The 22930-nt window shown below is 32.5% G+C and overlaps 1 protein-coding gene across 10 annotated transcripts in view; it reads left to right on the top strand.

Moving 5' to 3' along the window:
• The window catches only part of Rim (Rab3 interacting molecule), a 98912-nt gene extending 77230 nt beyond the window's left edge, over positions 1 to 21682 (top strand). For 8 of the 10 annotated variants that reach the window (XM_087355523.1, XM_087355524.1, XM_087355515.1 and 5 more), the window contains 4 exons: positions 5670 to 5884; positions 6695 to 6834; positions 8540 to 8934; positions 17746 to 21682. In XM_087355523.1, the coding sequence (XP_087211649.1) occupies positions 5670 to 5884; positions 6695 to 6834; positions 8540 to 8749 (565 nt within the window). In that variant the 3' untranslated portion in view covers positions 8750 to 8934; positions 17746 to 21682. Of the gene's footprint in view, positions 1 to 5669; positions 5885 to 6694; positions 6835 to 8539; positions 8935 to 17745 lie in introns of those variants that run through there. The other 2 variants (XM_087355516.1, XM_087355520.1) reach the window with 2 other exon arrangements.
• The last annotated feature ends 1248 nt before the right edge of the window (positions 21683 to 22930 follow it).

Genomic DNA, 22930 nt, shown 5'->3' with positions numbered 1-22930 from the left:
ATAAATCCCAACTCAGTTTTACATATCACAGACAATCTTCTGTTCTCTTTCAAATCCTTAGGAATGATAGTGGCTGGTGTGAGCTTTGTTGCAAAAAATCAGTTCACCACCACACTTAGAAAATTAAGAAATTAAGTTTTTGTGACAGACTCTTTTGAGCAGTTTACATCCATGTGATACAATGCATTATCTTCATATATGAATGAACTTGAATCCCATCTTGTCAATGAGAATTCAAATTTGATTCAACTTAAAAGAAAACTTACTTACTGTTATTAATTTTGTTTGTAACAGTTGTGTTGAATTTGTTTATTTGTGCTGTAGTATTTTAGTTTGTGTCCAGTTTTGAATAAACAAAGTTTGATGTCTGAATATGAGTTGACTGTAATAACTGTACAAAAGAGTTACTATTTTTGAGATAGTAAGTTTTCCATTGGTTTAAAATCAGTAAAAATCAGTTTAATATTTTTTATTAAGTATTTTGACCTTTGATTAATGTTCAAATTACACTTTTAATTAAGAACCTTATTTTAATAATCATTTAAAACTTGGTATTATAAATTGAATTAGACCATTTAATAAATAATATGTTAAAGGCAAATTGCATGCGATGTTGACTCCTTACAACAGAGGTTTCTAAATGACTTTAATTGATTATTCAGGGGTTTGTTAATGACACAGTTCAATAAGAACTGCTGATGCTATGAAGTTTCAAATGAGATGGTGAATTATCTTAAAGGACTGGAAAGGAAAATTGGGGCATTTCCATTTCCTAATTTCCTAAATATAAATAACTGATTTTGCATAGTCTTACAAAATATACCTGTTAAAAGCATTGAGTTTTTAATATTACATTTTCTGTATTCTAAAGATAATTTCAAATTTAGTCAGTTCATGAATATAGAGATATCACATATTAACACTCTCTAAATGTTTTGTTCAAGATTATATAATTTTTATATAGGAAACAAAAGAAAGTAGGTAATGCATTGTAAGATGAAGTTAAATTATTGTAATGTTTAAGCATCACACTTTGAAAGTAACATCATCACATTCTTAACTTCTGCATGTGACTAAAATGATTGGCCAGCTTTATGCTCTAGCTACTTTTACCCCCTAGGAAAGAGGACCCAGATGCCCATTGGAAAGAATATGGTTGGTCTGAGCCATTTTGTATGTGGTGGTGAAGAAAAACATTGCAACACTCTTGACAGCATTAAATCATAAATAAAAATAATTAACATATGTGATGTAAGATTCATGATACCAAAAAGTCAATCCTACAGCAATCATGAATGATGCTATTCAAAAGAAACATGTTTTTTAAGGTATCATTTAAGTAGGAACATACAAAATTTGAATGGCTGAAATAACAGATTATGACAAAATTAATGAACTGAATTATATTTTTCTTGATATAAACAGAAGTAGTTCATTATAAATAATTAATTAATAAATTAGCATGTAGTGTAATTATTTTTAGATGATCACATTACTTTCTTGCTAAAGTTACTTAATAGACTTAATACATTATTCCCTTCTCTATGCTTTTCTAATTGTTAAATGAACTTTTCAGCTTGCATGCTTCTGCACCATACTTGCTAGCCTTTACTTACTTGCTTGCTGGCCTGCTTACTTGCTTGCTCATTGTTGTTAGGAATAGATGACTTAATATTTCCTTCACAACAAACATCCATAGTCTTTATAATGATTTTAGCATGATTGTCTTCTCACTAATTATGTCTGTGAGTTCTAATATAATTCTCCAACTAGTTTAGTTTCAGGATCACTGTCAAGCAATGAGCCCTTGAAAGATACTCAAGAATCAGCAAAACTGAAATGCCTTGAAGATATTGTTTTTCAGGAATCTTATGTTACCAGTAACTTTTCGAAATGTTTCATATAGTACACTTTAATATCTAAATTTGGAAACAAATTTAATTTATATATATATGTTTTGAAGTAATCTGAAAGATTCTCAGTTTATGATGTCATAAAGTCTTTATATATATATATATATATATATATATATATATTTATATATTTATATATATATAATTTTTTAAAGGGAAATTTGCATACATTTCCTAAAAGCATATTATTATTTACATGAAACAAGTATACCTGTAGGGAAGTGGTATAAATTTTCACTTGCTGGAAGTATCCAAAATAATATGAAAGTGACATGCATTTTCTAAGTCTGTGGTGGTAGAGATTAAATGGAATTTCCCTCATCAACTCTTTACCTTCCGAAAATCCAACATTCTGGAGTTTGTTATAAGTGTGTATATGGTGTCAGAGGTTGTGTTTTTGTTCATGTCTTTAACATTAATGGTGAACATTGCTAACAGTTTATCTGTTGGAAGAACTAGAAATATATAGGAAGAATGTATCTAAATTTATTTGCTGTATTAGTAGAAATGGATAAATTATTTGCTGGCAACTATATTTTTTATTTATTATGATGTTTGATGAGTTAAACTTTCTGGTACGGTGTAAAAAATTGTGCCAGATAGAGGGCCCTTAGGAAAGGCTTACAAATTTTAAATTTCCACTCTGTTATTCTGTTGGAATTTCAATTAAAGCATTTCCATTTAAAGTAGTGTTAATTCTAAACACTCTTATATGAATAAAATACCTGTTTGGTGCTGACAACTGTACTGACTCCAATTGTATGAAAATAATTACAGAAGCTTAAACCTCAGATAATTAAATCTTTGTATGGTGTCTTAATTCAGAGATGCATTATCTGGTAGTGAGTCTTCATATCAAAAATTAAAATATGCAGTACACCGATCAATAACAATATTTAAAATTCATATGTATATTTACAGTTTTTATGCTTACATTGTTCTACATTGTTTAATGACAACAATATAGCTCTTATGTTCCTGGTATACTTCATTATAAATCTTTAAACATTAGTGTAATACAAATTGACTTAAATGTATGTTACATTTCACTGCATATGCCTTTTTTCAGATTTGCTGGAGCATCATCTGAGTTGTTTTATTTGGCACTCTTTCACTTTTTATCCTTAAGATAGCACCTTTTCTCACTTCTCTTTATGATTTAATAGTAGGTATCAATCCCACTGTACCCTACATTGACAGTTGACAGCTGACATATTGTACATATTGCCCTGTGAAATTTGTGTGCAATTCTTACTTACCAAGAATGCTGACTGATATATTGAGTCTTCCATATTCATGATACACCACCTCATATTTGAATGTTATTATCACTGGATGTTTCTGTCTGTATGTTTGTGTTGTATTGTAGAGAAACTGCTGTGCATTCCAGGAACTGAAAACATAAGATCCTGAAAGTTTCTGGAAAATATCTTTTAAGACATTAGTATTAAGGTATTCACAACATTCATTTACATACATTTTTCAGAAGATGAATACTTTGTGCAGTTTAATGTTAGTCTTATTTCCTGAAAGCAAAGACTTACAGAACAGTAATACTTGTTTCCTACAATAACTTTCAAACAAATGGAGTGACTGTTTTAATTTCAGCTTGGGATCAACCTAATGCTACACAGTCCATAAATTTGTTATGTCATAGATGCAAAATGGTGATCACATAAGCTCCTAAAATGTTGCACTACATTGTGGTTTAAATTTATAAGAACTAATGATCTTAATAAACAATGTTTTGTGACTAATTTTGCAAGCATAATATTTGCTAGCATTTCAAAACGATTTAAAGCAAGAGATGTGCTTCTTTTTAAGATCATGCAACAATATGCTATCATGGGAAGATATAGATTATTCTTTTTATTTCAGTATAGAGAGTGCTGTAGTTTAGACTTATGGAACCAAAATTATGAGAAATTGTAAATATGTATTTCACATAATTTTAAAATGTACTGGAATTTTAGAAATAGGAGAACTGATCTTTTGATGACACTTCCATTTTAAGTTTTCAAAATGTTATAAACTAGGCAAAAAAGTTGATCATGGTGTAATCATTCCCATTAATTAATCTTCTAATCAAGAACCAGGAAGAAAACATGCACATACACATTATAGTTGCAGTGAATTCCTTTAGGGCAATCAGAATCAACAGGGATAAATCTCTGATGTTTTGGAAATTATATACATGTAATTTATCTGCAAGGATATTGACTAATGTTGTTTGGCAACAGTGTGCTGGAGTAAATATTAGAACAGAGAGAAAAGAAGAAAAAAGAATAACAGGAGAATAATTAGGAGACTGATGATGAAGATGATGATATTATAATTCATGAAATTTATATACTGTTTACTGATAATTTATATTATTGTAGTTTGTGGTGGATTTCATCATTTCTTGCATGACTGTAGATGATACCTATTGCAGCTTTTGCTGCCTATAGAACACACATATTTGTCATCCAAGACAATGTAGTATTATCTTTTACATATTCTGTGATGAATGCAGTGCACTGCCAATCTTGTAACTACATGTTGGGGTCCATAGTTTGGCCCTGTCCACTCCCTATTCATTATTGCTGTCATCCTATAAGATCTGTTCCAAATTTCTCTTGTTTTCCCTTGTCTTTCAACCATTATTTCTTTGTTTACTGTCATGCTCAGGATTAGCATTTTTAGTCTTAGATCTTCCAATAGGCAGGGTTCTGTGGCCAAGGCATTGATCAACCTTGAAGTGGTGAAATTTGAAAGCCTCATTATTTTCTTTAGGTTTTCTAGATTTTTAAGTGACATTGCAGATAGATTTCTAGATAATGTCAAGCCCATGTGTAAATACTGGCGTGAACTTTAGTTTAAAGAACTTCAGAATAGCTGCTATGCACCAGTGGGTGACATTTTGAAAAGATCATTCCTGTAGTCTGCAATGTGATGGTTAAATGCTTAAAGTTAAAAAGTGATTCCAGCTTCTTTCCATCATGGTAGATATGATCCTTCTTCTCTTCCTGAATCTTATTATTTTTGTAATTCTGTTGTGAATGGTAAGTTCATTGTCATTCCACATGCAGTCAGGTTCTCCATAGCATTCTGTGGATCTGCTTGAACTGTGGTAACTGTTACCATGTCATCTGCAAAGTTTCTGTAAGGGGGTGAATAGTATCTGATCTGGCAGTGTTGAATAACGCTACCTCAGAGGCTCTCCCTGTAGCAGTGCACACTTTACAAAATATTATTTGGTTGAGCGAATAAAGAAAGATGAGATAGACACAATGTGACATGAATGGGGGAGAGGTGAGAAATGCATACAAAATTTTAGTTAGAAAACCTGGATGGAAGAGACTAATTGGGAGATTTAAATACGGATGTGAATATGATATTATACTGGATTTTAAATGAATAAGGTGTGAGGTGTGGACTGTATCCAACTGGTTCAGGATAGGACCAAATGGCCATCTATTGTGAAAACAGTAACACAATTTTTGGGTATCATAAGAGGCAGGGCATTTCTTGACCAGCTTAGTAACTGTCAGCTTCTGAAACAAAATTGCTCTGTGAATTGAGACATACAATCTTCAGAACATCAGAGTTTTCTTCTGTTAGACTCTTCTGATTGTCCAAGAAAACTTCATTGCATTTAGTCATTGTGAAAACTTTAGCCCATATATATTGAAGGTGTAATAACTGTTTGTTTTTACAAAAAGAAGTTACGTTGTTAATATATATAATGCACCACTTACATGTGTTATGTACCAGGTGGTCTCCATCACTACGTTTAGCCCAGGATGGTGGGCAGCTGTCAGATTTTATAGATGGACTGGGTCCAGGTCAACTCGTGGGTCGACAGGTTCTAGGTGCACCTGCACTTGGTGACATTCAGCTCAGCATGTGCTACCAGAAAGGTTACCTTGAGGTAGAAGTCATACGAGCTCGTGGCCTTCAAGCACGGCAAGGCTCTAAAGTATTGCCAGGTAAATTTGAGGCATGCAGACATACAATTTACTCCACTGTCCAGGCTAATACACTGTTTGTGATGACTCTCAACTGCATACATTATACAGAGTCAATTGTAGGATGAAAATTAATGAAGAACTGAAAAGGATGTGGAAGGCAGCAGTTGTAACCTGTTCAAGGTATTGTGCTAGCATTAGACTGCTGGAGAAAAACCACAAAACCCTGTCTTTGGGCTAATATTTTAGCTCTGGGTCCTCCTAAGTATGCAGCAGCAGTTGTAAATGTTAGACAGCTATGTACATTTGTATATTTTAGTAATTTATGAGACATGGTAAGTGACCCTACCTTAAGGTTTTTGTATCAGTTATTTGATAAATGCAGATGTTGAAAAAATGTATTATAAAACAAAATAATGTTGATTTGATTATTTTTATAAAATATCTTTTTTTGTTAAATATATTGTTCAAATTTGTATTTTGATTTAGTTTTGATTTCATTAATTAGAATATTTCTGCATAAATTAATATTATGCAGAAGTACCATCTGTTAGACATATATCTACATCTCACTACTTATGAAGAAATGAATCTTAAGTTATTAAGAGGGGGTTTATGTTTCATTGTCTTTTAAAGGTAGAATTACTCCTGCGCCTGAGCATCATGCTGTGAGAGCAAATAATAATATAAGTAAAGCTCATAAGGCTGCTGCATTATAATACTAACTTGTTATTAGCATTTTTGTGTGTAAAGAAGGGTCAATAGATGATACAGAGTTTGCTTCATTACCTTGTTTATCACTGAATTTAAGCTACAGACTTTCTTTCACAGCACCATATGTGAAGGTATACCTGGTGAGTGGGAAGAAGTGCATAGCAAAAGCAAAGACTGCAACAGCAAGAAGAACACTGGATCCATTGTACCAACAGCAGTTAGCTTTCAGAGAACCATTTCAAAGCTGCATATTACAGGTAGTGGAAATTTAGTGGGGAAAGCTCCTGACTTTCATAATAATCTACATAAAAGAACAGGAAATTCAATGCATGTTTTGTTGCTTGCATTGCATGACAACTGACAAGAGTAGGCAAAATGTGAAATAGTTTCAAATTTTTACAATGTTACTTTTTTTACAGCCATTAATCTGATGGATTTTACATACATATAAATATGGTAAAATTCCAGATGTTGGCTAATTAAAGCTTTGCTGTCTGTTAACAGAGAGTTAGCATGTGTCTGCATGCAAGCACAACAGAATCTATATTTTAGCAGAGACCTTCAATACTACTAACAAACAAATTGACTCTATATTCTCTTTATATGCAGGCAGAATACTTTTTATTCTTGTATCCTTTTCAAACAATAGAAGAAAACAGCATATTTTCAGACTCTTATTTGAGAACTACGCAATTCTAACCATGGCTGAGGAATGAGTATCATGGCTCAGGTTTATTGTGGTTTTTCTCAGTCCTTTGAGGGAGAAGTTTTAACGTGCTGAGTCTTAAACTATGCAAATTTGAGAAGTTCCATAAGAGATAACAATAAAAAATATTTTAACAGCAACGGCAATGTAAACAGAAATATTAATGCTTTAAACTTGCAATAAATTACATAAATCTGGCATTGCTTCTAGCTGAATACTGTTGTCATATCTTGAAACAGCATATGACCTTTTTTATTTCTCATCCTCCATACATCAGGAAAAAATCACACATATGATTTGATACTAAATAACATTTTGGTGAAGACAATAGTGGAAATATCCTATATAATGTGGATTTCATTGTGGTTCAGTGATATTATGAATAAGACATTAATGTCCTTGTGAAGATAAAGCTATTTGAACAGTTCAGAGCATTCAGAATACCAAGGTACAACGAATTTGTGTAGAAACTCTGTGTATTGCAGTATAGATTGTGCCTTTCCAGTCTAATAAACATTTTATGGAAATTTTATCTTGAACTCCCAGGACTTCAACATTAGAAATGGTTTCAATCAGTAAAATCTGAGGGACTTGATTATGTACCTAGTTTTGTCATGAAGGGTTGCTCTGAAATATTTGTTTCTGTTCTCAAGTTTGCTTTTAATCTCACTTTGTCTCAGCAGGTTTTTCCAAACTTTTGGAAGCAGGCAGCTATTATCCCCAGCAGTTCCTTTTTTTAGCTTTTATAGATTTAGTTATATTCTTAATCATTCTTTTAAAGTTCTTAGAATTTATTTTACATAACCACATTCCTAATTTTTAAAGTCAAAATTAAGTCTTGCTTAATATAATTTTGTCACTTTTAAATCTAAAACTACCAGTTTGGTTAAATTTCTTGATTTTGTTATACCTTTTACCAGTTCAGAATTTTGAATTGATTCTATTTATTTTGATCTCAATAATGCTTCTGGCCTTGTTCCACATGCCCTTGATCTCCACAAGCTTAACAATCATGGATTATCAATTTGATATGTACATTGGTTCTATAGGTACTTATCTAAAAGATATTTCAAGTGCAATTTTCTGAAGTTTCTTCTTAACTTTTGTTGTACCCTCTGGTGGTTCTCAGGGATCAGTTTTGGATCATTCTATTAATGCTACATTTTCAGATATGGGAACACTATAATAGCATTATTATTTTAGTGAGATTCCATAGGCATATGTAATGATTTACGTATGTGATTCTCTTTTAATAGGTGACAGTGTGGGGTGATTATGGTCGCATTGAGGGCAAGAAAGTCTTCATGGGTGTTGCTCAGATTATGTTGGATGACCTGAACCTCTCCAACATTGTGATTGGCTGGTACAAGTTGTTCGGAACGACCTCATTGGTTAGTGGGCCTCCCTCGCTCGGCCTGTCTCGACGCAGCTCTCTGGCTAGCCTAGACTCCCTCACCAGTCACTAGCCTAGATCATCACTTCTAATCTACTGATACTTCTACTTCTACTGCAGTAATCCACACCACCTTTCCTCACAACCAACCACCTCTACCACCATCACCACCTACACACCTGCACTTACTAGCAAATTGCCTGACTGAGAACTTATCATCCATCGCCTGCTCTCGATGAAGCCGTCACTTGCTAATCAGTAGGTATTCTAACCATAAACAACCTCAATCGATCGATGATCCTCCTGCCTTATATGTTGTGAAGGATCTCTTCCAATTAATTCAGTTTTAGCAGAAGAATCAGGTAATTACACATCCAAAAATGATCCAAATTATTATTTATACAGTACATTCCATTAATGTCATAAATAAATATGCATTTGTTCTAATATATACAATTTTAATTTAGCATTTACCATAGTACCCTGTAGAGGAGATGGAGGACAAAGATGTTGACTTATTAAAACTTGTGTTACTTGTATTTAGAGACTGCACACCAATAGATGTGAAACATCTCAAATAATAAGCTAACAGAGTTTTTCAAAAACTTGAACTTAGCATTTGTTATAACACAGAGAGTATTAACTTGATTATTACTTTGGACATTGTCCATCTTCTTGGTTATTTGTTGAAAACCACAGAGTTTTGTAGATTGGATCTGTCTCCATCATCATGTTAATATCAGGAGAAAGAGGTGCCAACTGCAGTGGGTCCCATAGATAGAGCTGGTCTGTCTCTATGACTGTACTAGCTCTGTCTAAGGGATCCACCAGAATGGGCACCTGTTTTCTCCTTACCTCAACCTGATGACAGAGGCAGATCCAGTCCCCAAAATGTTCTGGTTTTTAACAAATAACTGAGATGATTACAATGTCCACAGTAATATTCAAACTGACTGAAACACACCATCATCAGAACCCTTTAGACAGACAACATGCACAATATGCAAGTTTACTTGATCACTGACCACATTAATTTTCAGTGTTAATAAATGCAAGGTGACAAACTCAACAGTACATAGATAATTGTAATGTATTTATTTACCTTAGAATCTGATATAACATGAAATTCTTGTAAAATGTAAGAATATTTACTGTTATTGACTAACTCCATATTACACAGTCCATCTTTAAATTGTTTGGCTACTCAAGAAGTTCTCCATCTTTCATGGAACCCAAAAGTTCGTTACTGGACAATATCCTAAACAAGATGAATCCTTGTCACAACTTTTCACACTGTTTCAATAAGATCCACTTCAATATTTACATACATGCATACATCTTTATTGCATTCCATGGATCCATAAGTTAGTCAGATGACAATAGGATGTAGAATAAGTCATAATAACAATACAAAACATGTTATACAAATACAAGTCATACTATTATATAAATGTCACAAAATACAAACAAAGGGTTCACATAAAGTAGAGATAAGTTACAAATAAATCCACCCATTATATACAATAGATAAATTATGATTTACTTGTAAACATTAAAAATTCATCGACAGAGTAAAAGGAGTGTGTAATTAAGTATCTTTTTAATGCTGGTTTAAATTGTGCCTTTTTATTTACAAGACTTGTGAGATTTGATGGTAGACTGTTGAAAATTTTAATCCCTGCATAATATGCACTCTTCTGAAAACATGAAAGGTTGGCAATTAGTCTATGAAGCTGATTTTTATTCCTTGTGTTGACACGGTGTATAGCAGAATTAGTTTGAAAATGTTCTTGGTTATTTACAATAAAGTTCATTAATGAGAATATGTATTCACATGGAAGAGCTAAGATTTCTAATCTCTTAAACAGACTTCTACATGAATTCCTAGGTTTGACACCAGCCATTAATCTAACAATTTTCTTTTGATGAATTTCCCCGAAAACTTCCCTTCTATTCCAAGATATTGCAAATTATCTGTTCTATTCTGATTTTATAACTGGAAATTTGAATACATTTCTTACCTCTCCCATATATGCTGCATGCCCCAACCATCTAATCTTCCTAATAGTATTTGGTGAATGGTACAAATTATGAAGTTTATATTTGTTGTGATCAAAACTAATATTAACACAAAGTCACTTAGCAGCCCTTGATATGGAGACAACTTAATAGAAGTTAGACGTATGAAGTAAAAGCTCCATATACTTAAATTCAAAAGAACGTTAGTTATTTTTATGTTTGCAATAAAATGACATTTTCAAAACCACACTAATTTTGTCATTCACTATACATTAGCATTATTTGCAATTTACCAGACATTTTATATCCCTAATGTTAAAAATATATGTACAGATTTGCTTGTGAAATACCCTTTATATATTCCATAAATCTATTAATCATTGCTATCCTGTGTTGGAAGGCTTCCAACATTGTAATTTTCCCATACAGGTCCATTGTCAGAAGCCTTGTGACATCAGCTTCATAGACTTTCTGCCACATTATGATCGTGCACCAAGTGCTTTATTATTTAGACACTTTGGCATATTTTTGATTATTAAGAAAATAGGAATAATAGGTGGCAGGAATTTAAATTCAGAAACATGTCAAAGCACTTCTTTTTTATTTTCACTCAAATTAATTTGTACCTGGTAGAAGTGAGGATTGAAATCAGAATGATAACAAAAGTTGAATTGGCCATAGCTCAGATAGAAGTGACCTTTTTGAAATATAAGAAATGAAATTTTCATATTTTTAAAAGCTTCATTTCCACCTTAGATTTGATATATCATGAAAAGTAATGACGTGATGTGATATCTGTAATTTTAACAATTAGTACAGGTGATAAGGAATCACTGGTAGTGTTGCATATTAACTCAAGACATATGATTCTTAGATTTTTTTAAAACTAGAGCAGAGCACTCCTTTCGGAGCTCCTCAGGCGGGTTGGTCAAGTTTGTAATACGCAACCAACCTTGTGTAAGAAACTAAACTAACCCCCTGAATGGAGGGTTAAAACACTTGACCAATCCCCTAAGGGGGGTTGGTCAAGTTGCGTTCTAAAATCTTAAGTAACACACTAAACTAGTTTAGTGTGTTAGTTAGTTTAGTGTCTCATTCAAGTGATTTAACCCTTGAGGAAGAAACTAAACTAACCCCCCCGAATGGGGGTGAAAACGCTTGACCAACCCCCCTTCAGAGGGGTTGGTTGCTTTTTAAAATCTTGAGTAAGACACTAAACTAAACCCCCGTTCGGGGGGGTTAGTTTAGTGTCTCAGTCAAGTGTTTTAACCCTTGAGTAAGAAACTAAACTAACCCCCCCCCCCCGAATTGGGGGTTGGTCAAGTATGTAAAATGCAACCAACCTTGTGTAAGAAACTAAACTAACCCCCCCGAATTGAGGGTTAAAACAATAGACCATCCCCCCTTCTGGGGGGTTGGTTGCATTTTAAAATCTTGTAGAGCAGTGATAATGCGACTGGCTTGGTACTAAGCGTTATTTGTTTACTCGGCATTGTTGTGGTGTACACGGCATTGTTGTGGAACAACAATGCCGTGTATAAACAAATATAAGGTGGCATTGTTGATGACGTCATTTTTTGACGACGACGACGACTAATCAGAAATTTTTATAGTAGATTAGAGTGTTATCATACATGTATGCACAGCTTATTGTGGCAAGGTTCAGTCTAATGTTTATAACACAACCCTTGTTGTCTTCACTCAGTTTTGTCTAAAATAATTCTTATTTACTGTTGTTATTCAAATAAAGGATTTGCTGGTCCAAGGCTGTACTATATTTAAATAATTCTATGATGCCAAATGAAATTACTAATTTCTACTTTTTCAACTTGATTTAACATATCGAATCTCAAATTATGTCATTTTCATTAATATTTAGTTTTCATAATTATAAAAATAATTTGGGCCTTAAAGGGTTAATGTTTTTAAGTTATTCAGATTACTCCCACAAACCATGTAAATAAATGGTGTGCAGTCAATGGAAATTTCACGTGTCACAATAAAATGAATGAACACTATGGATCTTTGGGTGTGTAATGAAAATAACTATTTCTGTACTCATTATTAAGTGCAGCCTTATAAATAGTCCTAACATTTTTATATCATAACCTCAAAATCCTATTGATCAAAATTGTATTGCTTCCATTTACCTTTTCCCTTGTAGTTATAGCATTGCATTGCATTTGTTTCATGAACTTAAGTAGATAGCCTATTTCTTAAGAGTCTTTCAAACTGCATGCTGTTTGCTGTGTATTTACACTTCAGTTTTTATTTTTCATACACAGTCCTAATTCCATTTTGAAACATTGTAACTCAAAGGTACCATTCCTCTTACCATCCTAACCCAAGGAAAGAAACTAAACTGAGAATTCATAGTAATGGGAGAGATAACAAGAACTTGTTTCAAAACTATCATTATTGATTAAATGCGATAATTGTCAAATTAATCAAGAGGTGTAGTAATGCAAGTATCATAATGGTAAATTTATTTTTTTCTGGTAGTTCATTCAGAATTGCTTACACGCACATGTAGTTTTCTTTCTTAAAGTTTAAAGTTGCTTTTGTATTTCTTTGGAAGGTAGAGGGAAGTTAAATGAGAGAAAATAACCTGAATTAGTAGCATGCACTTCCTGAGTTCCCATCTCCTAAATTCATAGAAGATATAATTGTTGTTTGTTAATAGGGTATGCATATATAGTAATGTACTATTACTATTAGGTATAACTGTAACAAGATATTAATTATGATAATATATGTCTACTAGAAAAACAGATACATTTACAATTAATATTTATAAATTCTACAAATGATTATATTTACTGTAGTTTTACCTCATCTAGAGTTTAATAAAATATGAAATGAACTGATGGAAATTAATTTCATGACTTGCAAAGAGAGAAAATTATTTTGTTGCTTGGTATTTGAAAAGCAGGATACATATTGTCATGAAGCTGAAAATTGTTGTTCTTTGTATGCAATTGTGATTACCACATTATCTCCTTTAGCTTTTAAAGGCTGTTCTTATTTATGTGCTCTCAGTGATAGAGATTTCAGACAGTTTGAGTTTAAAGTACTTTTTTCATGGATGACAGTATACTCACAAAAAATAATTTGAATATGAATAAATGCAGAGATTTTCTTAGATGGTATGCAATTACACTTTTTTTTATGAAACACAAAAATAAAAGAGTAAAAATCTGTTCCTAAATTTGAGAGAGCAATGAAAGTCAAAATAGAGACCACCATTTTACTATAGCTTAAGTTCCTGTTTTTGAATAATTGTTGATCACTTTTATAAAAATAATGTGTTGGAAATTGCTTAAAATTTATATGGTCAAGATGCAGCTATCCAGGTGGTATTGTCAGACTGAGAACTGGTAACTTTCTATAGATAATCCCATTTGTTAGTGTTGAGTAATATTCATCTTACCTAACAAATGTATATTTCTTACATCTTAACCCAAATACCTGTGCAACCATGAATGATGTAGAAGGCAAACTATTTTCTTTATATTATGTATAATTTAAATTGCACTGTGATCAAGGCTCTCTTAAAAGTTGGCCAAGGCTCTTGAAATTGTTGTTTGTTTGTCATCAGTCTTTCGACTGGTTTGATGTGGCCCTCCATTTTCGTCTATCTTGTGCCAATCTCTTCATTTCCACATATTTTTTGCAGCCCACATCCTCTAAAATCTGCGTCACATATTCCAATCTTTGTCTCCCCCTACAATTCTTCCCTTCAACTGTTCCTTCCGTTAGCAAATTAACCAATCCTGGGTGCCTCAGAATGTCCCCCACCATCCTATCTCTTATCTTATATCTTTTATATATAGCACACTCTGTTAAGTTGAGTAACATTTTAACACTGACCCAAAATTCTTTCCCCAGGCATCCTACTGTATGCTAAATTTACATATAATCTGCACCTGCTATACCTCTCAAACACATACGCACATACACATACCATAAATAGCATATCAGGTATTAGTAATGTTATTTGATTGTTTTGTCTTGCAAGTAATTCACAGAAGGCCTACCCAAAAATATATCTGTTCTGTGAAAAAGGGTTTTGATATTTCTCAGTGATGTTCACCATGTCGGCTGTTTGATAAAGAGAAAACTACTTTAGCTAGGAATTAATTTGATCTTTCTTTTATATGACAATGAAATAATGTTGAGATATATACATATGAAAGACAAAAATTGTTTTCTCAATAACGTGATTCTAGAGCATTGCTTTAGGTTCTGTGTAAGGTACTGACTTTCTCAATTTATTGGATTATTAGCATATTTATTACTGTACCAAGATTTGTAAAGAAATTGAAGAAAATATGACTCATCAGTTTTAAGTTAAGCAGTATTACTTATAAATGATGCCTTATAAAAACTTGTTGATTTTATATTAAGGATTACAAATACTTATGCATTTTATACAGAAGTTGAGGTGACATAGTTGAAAGGTAAATAAGGCATATTTTCAAGTTTTAAGTATCTTGCCTTCTAACCATGTTCACAACAGTCCACCCATTTTAACATTATTGTCAGGGTTTTTAGTCCCCAGCCCAATAACCATACTAGAGGATCATACCTTGTCAGTTGTTTGTGATTGCTTGTTAAACATATTCACAGCTGCACTCCATTCTGGTGGTTGTCAGAAACCCATCGAAGATTTTTTGTTGTTTTTGTTTTTTTATATCTACTAAATACTCTATTTCCTGAAGACCCACATACTTGAAAACCCTTACACCTTCATGACTACATGTACATTCAGCTTAACAATTCAGTCTACACTTCTGTGTATGCAACCCACTGACACACAGAAACTATACTAACAGTTCAGTATATCTTGCATTAAGTGGCAAAACTGAAAGTTGGGGGGGGGGGGGGTTAGGGGGAGAAAGAAGAAGAAAATCCCAAGCATGACAGTTTTTTATAGATTTGATTAAGAATAGTGGAGGTAAATTACTCTTGTGACATAACCAGTTATGATCTTGTGTGGCTCATGTGCAGTCCAGTTGGTTGCGTGTCATCACACTAGCATAGAGTTAAACCGTTATCCCCAGAGTTGAAGTACAACTGTCATTCTTGTAGTACAAGGGTTTAAATATCCCCTAGTCTTGTAAAATAAAGGTTAATAAAGTCCTTTAGTTAGCTGTACATAATAACATAGGAAAATGTTCATGGTGTTGAAAGTACGCCAGTAAAATTTTTTCCTTGCAGTACTTTCGTTTTATTTTCACTTGAAATATTACTCTGTCTTACAGAAACAGATACAGTTTTGGGTTATTGACTTAATAGTCTGTTTTTATTCATATTAGTCTATATGTTGATCGTATGGTAGTAGATGTCTCTTCTTTAGACTTCTCTGGATTTGACATATTATCGTTATAACATTATTTGTATTACTATGCATCTTATAAATATATGATTACAGAGAAACAGTATTCTGAAAAACAAAACATTGTGAGATTGAACATTGCCTTTTGCACTGTGAAGTGACATAGAGCTTCTTCTACATGTGCATTGTTTATATATCTTATATTTGTACAACAGTACATTTCATTATAAACTAACCCTTTTGCTGCTGAGATTAATATACTTAGTTTGCTTGCTAATGCAGTTAACTGTGAAAATAAATGTAACCTTACAATCATCATTGTTATTATTGTATCTTGTCTTATCATAGAATCATTATACAAAATGTCTTAGAATATATACATTTCTCATACTACAGAGCCTATTTCTGCTGTCATTAGATCATAGAAAAAAATGTTGTAGATCATGTGTTCAAGAGAATTAAAATAATTTAATTTTCTGGAAAGTTCATATGAAAATTAAGGTTTGCAGCAGAAGGATTAGTAATAATTAATTTGGTTTAGTACCCTCTTCACTCTTTTCATGTTATGAATAAGATATATTGCTTGAAACAATATTTATCACATATATATGTTTAATGTGGCCATGAGTAAAAAGATAAACCTATCCTGCCATCTTTTGACATCTTAAGCTAACCATTTGCAGCTTCCTGGTTACTTAATTTATAAGCTATCAATTTGGAAGTAAGATCATGTTTCTGCTGCTTCCATCATTATACCTTAAAATTCAGGAAGCTTCTTTGCAGTTAACACATTGATGTAACCAACGAACTTGGAACTAAGTTGAATAGCACCAGTGTGGAAAAATTAAGTTCTACATAGTTATCCTTATCTGCCCATATCAGGGATCACTAACCCCAAATTCTGTTTACTTGATTTCTGTGACTCAATCCATCACATCCTTTCTTAACTTACAATGATAAAATTGGATCATAACTTACAACTGAATCTCAAATTCAGCTTTTTATTAACCCTTAACCAGTGACATGTGGTCTGTAAGACCACAGCAGATTTTTTCTTCTTCTTTAATATGGTTTGCATAGCTCTGCTGTGTTTAGTACATTCATGTCCTTTGTTTATATATCTTTATCATTATTTCTTTCCTTTTGTTTGCTTATACTGGGAAACTTAGTCTGATGGCAGTGTGAGAAACTGTACGTCAAAAGTTTGCATGAGTTTTTGACTTTTTTGTAGGTCATGGAGACTCCAGTGCTATGTTGGCTTTCAATAATTCTCAGGAATATATGTCATTCTATAAATATTATTTTTGTAGGAAATGCAATTTTATCTTTGTAATAGTTTTCAGATGTGTGACATTACTGGAATATTCATTCAGTTCAGTCTGATACTGTAATTTTCCTTAAGGTGTGGCCTTCCTATAACACAGTCATAAGTGATTCAAAGTTTGTAGAAAGAAAAGTTCTGTAAGTATGATATATTTAAAATATGACTGAACTACTTGAAATGTGTTAAAATATCAATAAATATTTACTATTTTTTCAGGATGTTATGCATGTTTAAAATATGGAGGAAATCTCCCCACTAATACTTTGATGATAAAAGAATATTCATGGTTCTGAATATCTGTGTGCTTGTTGGGTTTTGTACTCCATTATTCACAGCTTCTTATCTTATTGCATGTACACTGGTCGATATGTCCCATTGCTGTCACCAGTGAGAACATGAGTCTGGGGAGTGTGAAGCTAACAACAATGGCAGCAATGATGACAACAACAATGAAGTTATCACCACCTCATGAGATATGCTCCCTCAAGCAAGCATCACTACTGCAAGCCTAGATGTTGGTCTCCAGTTCTCCCCTTATAACAAGAGAAAGCAGCTCTTGGCTTCCCAGCTGCAAACATCATCATGCACTAGGAGTTGAAAGAGGCCCATGAATGTTGATGGTGAACAGTATCACTGGTACTGCTACCATATTGGTCAAGTCTCTTGAAAAGTTTTACTTCTGCAGTGACATATGTATAGAATAAAAAAATTGTGCTACCAAGTTCAATGAAATAGGAGACATAAGTAAAAGCCCATCTTGTTTAAAATTGAACAGTACTTTGTGTGTTTGTGCTTCGTGCAGTGATAGACTTTGTACATATTACATAGAGAAAAGGTCTCACATTTAAAAACAAACAACCAAATGAAAACATGTGTTTAAAATTCACGCCTTCCACAAATTTCTGTGAATATATATATCATATAACATACAATAACAATTAAGAAAGAAGAAAAACTCTTTGATTATTAAAAATAAAATTTAAAAATACCAATTATATCAATCAAACAGCTGTGAGGATGATGTATGGAGAATGATAAAAATTTTGAGTGCCTGAGAAATGTGAATTAGGTTCAGGATGTTCAAAGATACCTGTTAGGTTTTTGTTTGAAAATTACAAGAAAAACTGATAAATTTGAACATTCCATTTCTTCTTTGGCATCTAAACATTATTAAAGACAGCAGAGACAACTGCATAATCTTTAGTGCAGGAAATTTCAGATTATAAGTTCAGGATCAACATTTAGAACTACCTTCTAATGTTGATGCCACATGCATATAAAAACTCATTTATGTGGAGGTGCAAAAATACATTTTAAAACTTTAAAACTGATTCGGTGTCAAAAAATATTACTTTTCTAAAAAAACATAAATGTTTGGGAAAGAAGGTTGAAGCTAATTTTAAAATTCCATCAAAGAAATCTGAAATTTCACATGCTTTGAATTGTACAGTAAAGAATGTTCAAGAAGTGGCTGCTATATTTGTATAAGTTTTTCCTGTAATTCACAAATGAATTCCAGATAGAAAGTACATAAAACTTTTTTATTATACCTTTCTTTGTTTAAAATTTTGGCAAGATGAAAAGCAAACTAAACAGCCAACATTTCATGGGCTGAATAGTTAAATTATAAATTACAGTAATTATTATTGTTTGATTTCTAATCACCAAAAACCTTCTAATTTTTTAACTGCCAGTCATGGAAACAATTGACAATGGAAAAGTGTGAGTGCTCATAAAACTATCATAATTGGCCAAGTAATAGGAACTTGCAGCTGCCTACCCCACAAACACCACCCTAAAATGTACTCTGTAGCAGTTAGCAGTAATAGATGATTTTTTAATATACAGTACATACATAAATATATAAATTGAATCCCTACCACCACCTCAGGTTAAAGTGGATATGCATACAAAAGGAAATAGTATTATTATTTCATGGTTTCCTTTACCTTTTGTTTTTGTATGTTTTATTGGTAGAACAGAATTGATTTTTAAGATAAAATCTGATGAAACCATGTCAACTTGACTTGTAGATAGCCTTTTCTAAGTGAGTATGGTGTTAGGCTCATTGCATTAAATACTGTGGAACTTGTGATTTAAATCTATTTTGAATTAACATATGAAATAATTATTATTTAATGAAATGGTTTTATTTTTTGGTGTGAAATTTTCAATAAAGTGGCCACAATTTTAAATGTTAAACATTATGTGGATGAGTTGTATGTTAACACAGTGAAGACTCAAGCTGCATTCAGTTCTAAAAGAGGTTTTCCACCCAAAATGATGGGCCATTTAATGTTACTAAATGCTGACACTATATTTAGAAGTTCTTTCAAGTAATTTATTATATAAATTATTCTTTTGTAAGAAATAAATCACTGGAAATACTGAAAATTTAAAATTAAGATACCTATAACTTTTCCTCTTGTGGGTAGAGGATTTGTCTTTCATAAAGGTGAAAAGAGAATCACTCTCAACACTTTAACAAAATGAAACTGAACCCATGAACTTGTTACAAGTTGAAGTGAGAGAATGACACAGAGAGAAAGAGAGAGAGATGAACTAAACCTAAGACTTCTACCCTCATATCTACTGCCTTTCTTTGGTATTGTCAGCTTTAAAATAATTGTAGTTAGAAAACAAAAAAGAAAGAAAATTGGTGCTTCAGTCTTGTATTGTAGTCTTATAAACCATTTAGGTATTAAACCTTGAGACATGCTATTTCACCTTCAATGAATGAAATCATTCAGGCTAGCTGCCTCTGATGTTATATATTTCCTAGGGGTCATGTATTACTAGTTAGCACAACTGTCTGTATGAAAAGATCTCCTGCTACATATTAGGGGCATATAAAAAACTGTTTTGTAAGTTATCTTATTACATTCAAATTTTCTATCATTTTGTATGTTTAATCAGTGTTATCGTATATCTGACTATGAAAAAAATGTATAGCTTTTCCAGACTAAGAGAAATTTAAGAATAGAGTGTAAATAATAGTATATATTCAGACCCAGTCACATTGGTGTAAAAGAAAGATTCATAAGGGACCACTGGATCATTATTATTTCACTTTTTCTTTGGAAACTTAGAACATTTTGTTGTCTTGGAAATGTCTTTTGCATAATACCCTATTAGGTGACTTCATGTTTTGTACTAATCCTAAAATAAATTACTGTAGAATCTATATGTGCAGCATGAATATATTTCCTTTGTTATAACATGAATATAAATCAGAGTGTATGATTTAACTTGCTATATTTCTGTGCAGTGGTTGTGTGCAAAGTCAGGGTGAAATTTTCCGGACACCTACAAGAGTATGAGTGGTCTATAGTCTAGAATCAGTCAAAGTAAATTTATTCTGCTGGTATGGTCCTGTCAGTACTGGTAAGAGAACTAGATTGTGGGACAGTTCCTATAATATGGTTTTATTACCAGTACTTGAGTTGTATCAAGTTGTTATCACTCACATTCAATACGGTAAATACAGTTTCATGGTGGTTGGACAATGCCAGTAGAATATTGTGATTTTGTTGGACCTTTATATTTGTAATAAGTATGAGACAGTTGTGCAAACTTGATGCATTGATTCTTTATACTGCAATATGGGATGCAATGCAACTGGAGACTCCTAGCTTCATATAACACTTTTGCTTGCACACATGTAAAAAGAAAGTTAAATGCCTATAGCTTATTACACCTTGCTTGTTCTTGGTGACTCTGACAATAACGTGAATGATGAATGAATATTATTAAAAAGCCCAAAAAAATAAATAAATAAATAAAAATAAAAATAGAAAAAAGAGAAAAAAGAAAAACTGTCACATTTTGTGCTGTGATCATTGTAGACATATTTCATTCACCCCTGCAAGTAAATGAAGTAACAGGTGGGACATTTTTGTTCTTTTTTTTAGGACTCTTCAGCCACAAAACTGAAGGGGAAAGGACCATATCACATACTAAATATAACATAGTGATGTATAGTGTTTAATTTTTTTTAATCATGGGAAATGACAGGGATGAACAGTTGACCTTTTTCCCCCATCAGATAAACTCTGGTAGACTCACAGTCATAAAGAGGTTGAGGAGGAGGCAGGGTATGATTATTTTCATCATGTGGTAAATATTACCTGGGTCATTCAATATTTAATATTGTGATGTTTTATGTCACTCTTCAGTGTGACAGAGCAATTACAGCCATATTATGATGATAAAATGCTCTTTTTTGGCAGAAATGTACACAATATAATAAATGCCCTGTTTATTCACAAATTTATCTCGAAAACTGTACATACAAATAAAAAATAATAATCGTATTTGAATCTGAATCATACATTATAATTCTCTACCCTTTTTTATGTAATATTGCATTTTCTTTGTCTATTATAAGAAGCCCTTCATGCACATTCAGTTCCCCCATTTCACAATAAATCAAATACCCTTATCTAAAGAATCTATTCTGTTGGGATTGGATGTAATAACATGTTTTCAGATAAAGATGGAAGAAAGTGCTTCTTATCCACTTGACTGTTTGGAGCTGCTCTCATATTTGGGTTTCTTCAGGGTGAGACAGTTCATTGCACATTATTTGTAACTCAGACTTTGGCAGCTACATTCAATCCCATCTGAGGTCAGCTACCCTGACTGGTGTTTTTCATGGCTTTCCTGTTTCTCCAGATAGTTGCTGTAACAAACCTCTCGAAGAAAGACCTAGTAGATACAATAACTAGTACAATCTCCAGAGAACTGTTCCATGGATAAACGATCCTGATTTTATGAAATATCCATTGAATATGCCAGAGATATCCAGTTATATCCATGATATATTTGTAGTATCAACATTCCTATCCTACATTCATCATACAGGTAATGTGATATTTCATAACTCACTCATATCAAAACATTTTGAAACAATTGTTTACAAACAAGTCATGAACAAATTGTCATAATGACAAGCTTCATAACTTGTACTCTTAACAACATTATTATTATTATTATTATTATTAGTTATTAATCCAATTAAGACGGATGAGATGGACAGGCCATGAAGCATGGGAGAAATTATGATTGCAAAAATAACACAAAATTTTAGTAAAAGAAACTGATGGGACGAGACCAAGGTGTAAATGGGAATATAATATTGAGTGCAGCCTGAATATGACTCAGGCTATGATCAAGAGATGGACTCTTGTTAGCACAGCAATGTGCCTGAAGATTGCATGCAAGGCAAGGGATTTCTTGGCTACCTGAGGGTATATTAACTTCTCAATGACTCTTCTCCATGGTGTGGCATTAATTGTTTTATGTACAAATTTTAATTTTTAATTATCAAACACTGTCAAAATTTGTTGTAACAGAAAACCAAACCACATATATTAAACATCTGTGAACATAAAACTTAAATTTGCTTTGAAATTAAGGAATAATGGCAAGTTTTCACACTTTTTATAACCATATAAATATTCATACTTAATACTGTAAACAGAAAGATACTTTACATGCAGCCTGCTGTTCAAAGTAGTCACAACAGAATACTTCTCCATTTTTGTCTAATTTAATTACTGTTATACAGATAG

This window comes from Zootermopsis nevadensis, unplaced genomic scaffold (genome assembly GCF_977971745.1).
Source record: "Zootermopsis nevadensis isolate Lab colony 2312 unplaced genomic scaffold, Znev_1.0 Znev_ptg000024l, whole genome shotgun sequence".
In the NCBI taxonomy this organism is placed as follows: domain Eukaryota; kingdom Metazoa; phylum Arthropoda; class Insecta; order Blattodea; family Termopsidae; genus Zootermopsis; species Zootermopsis nevadensis.
This window is presented reverse-complemented; position numbering and strand designations above follow the sequence as displayed.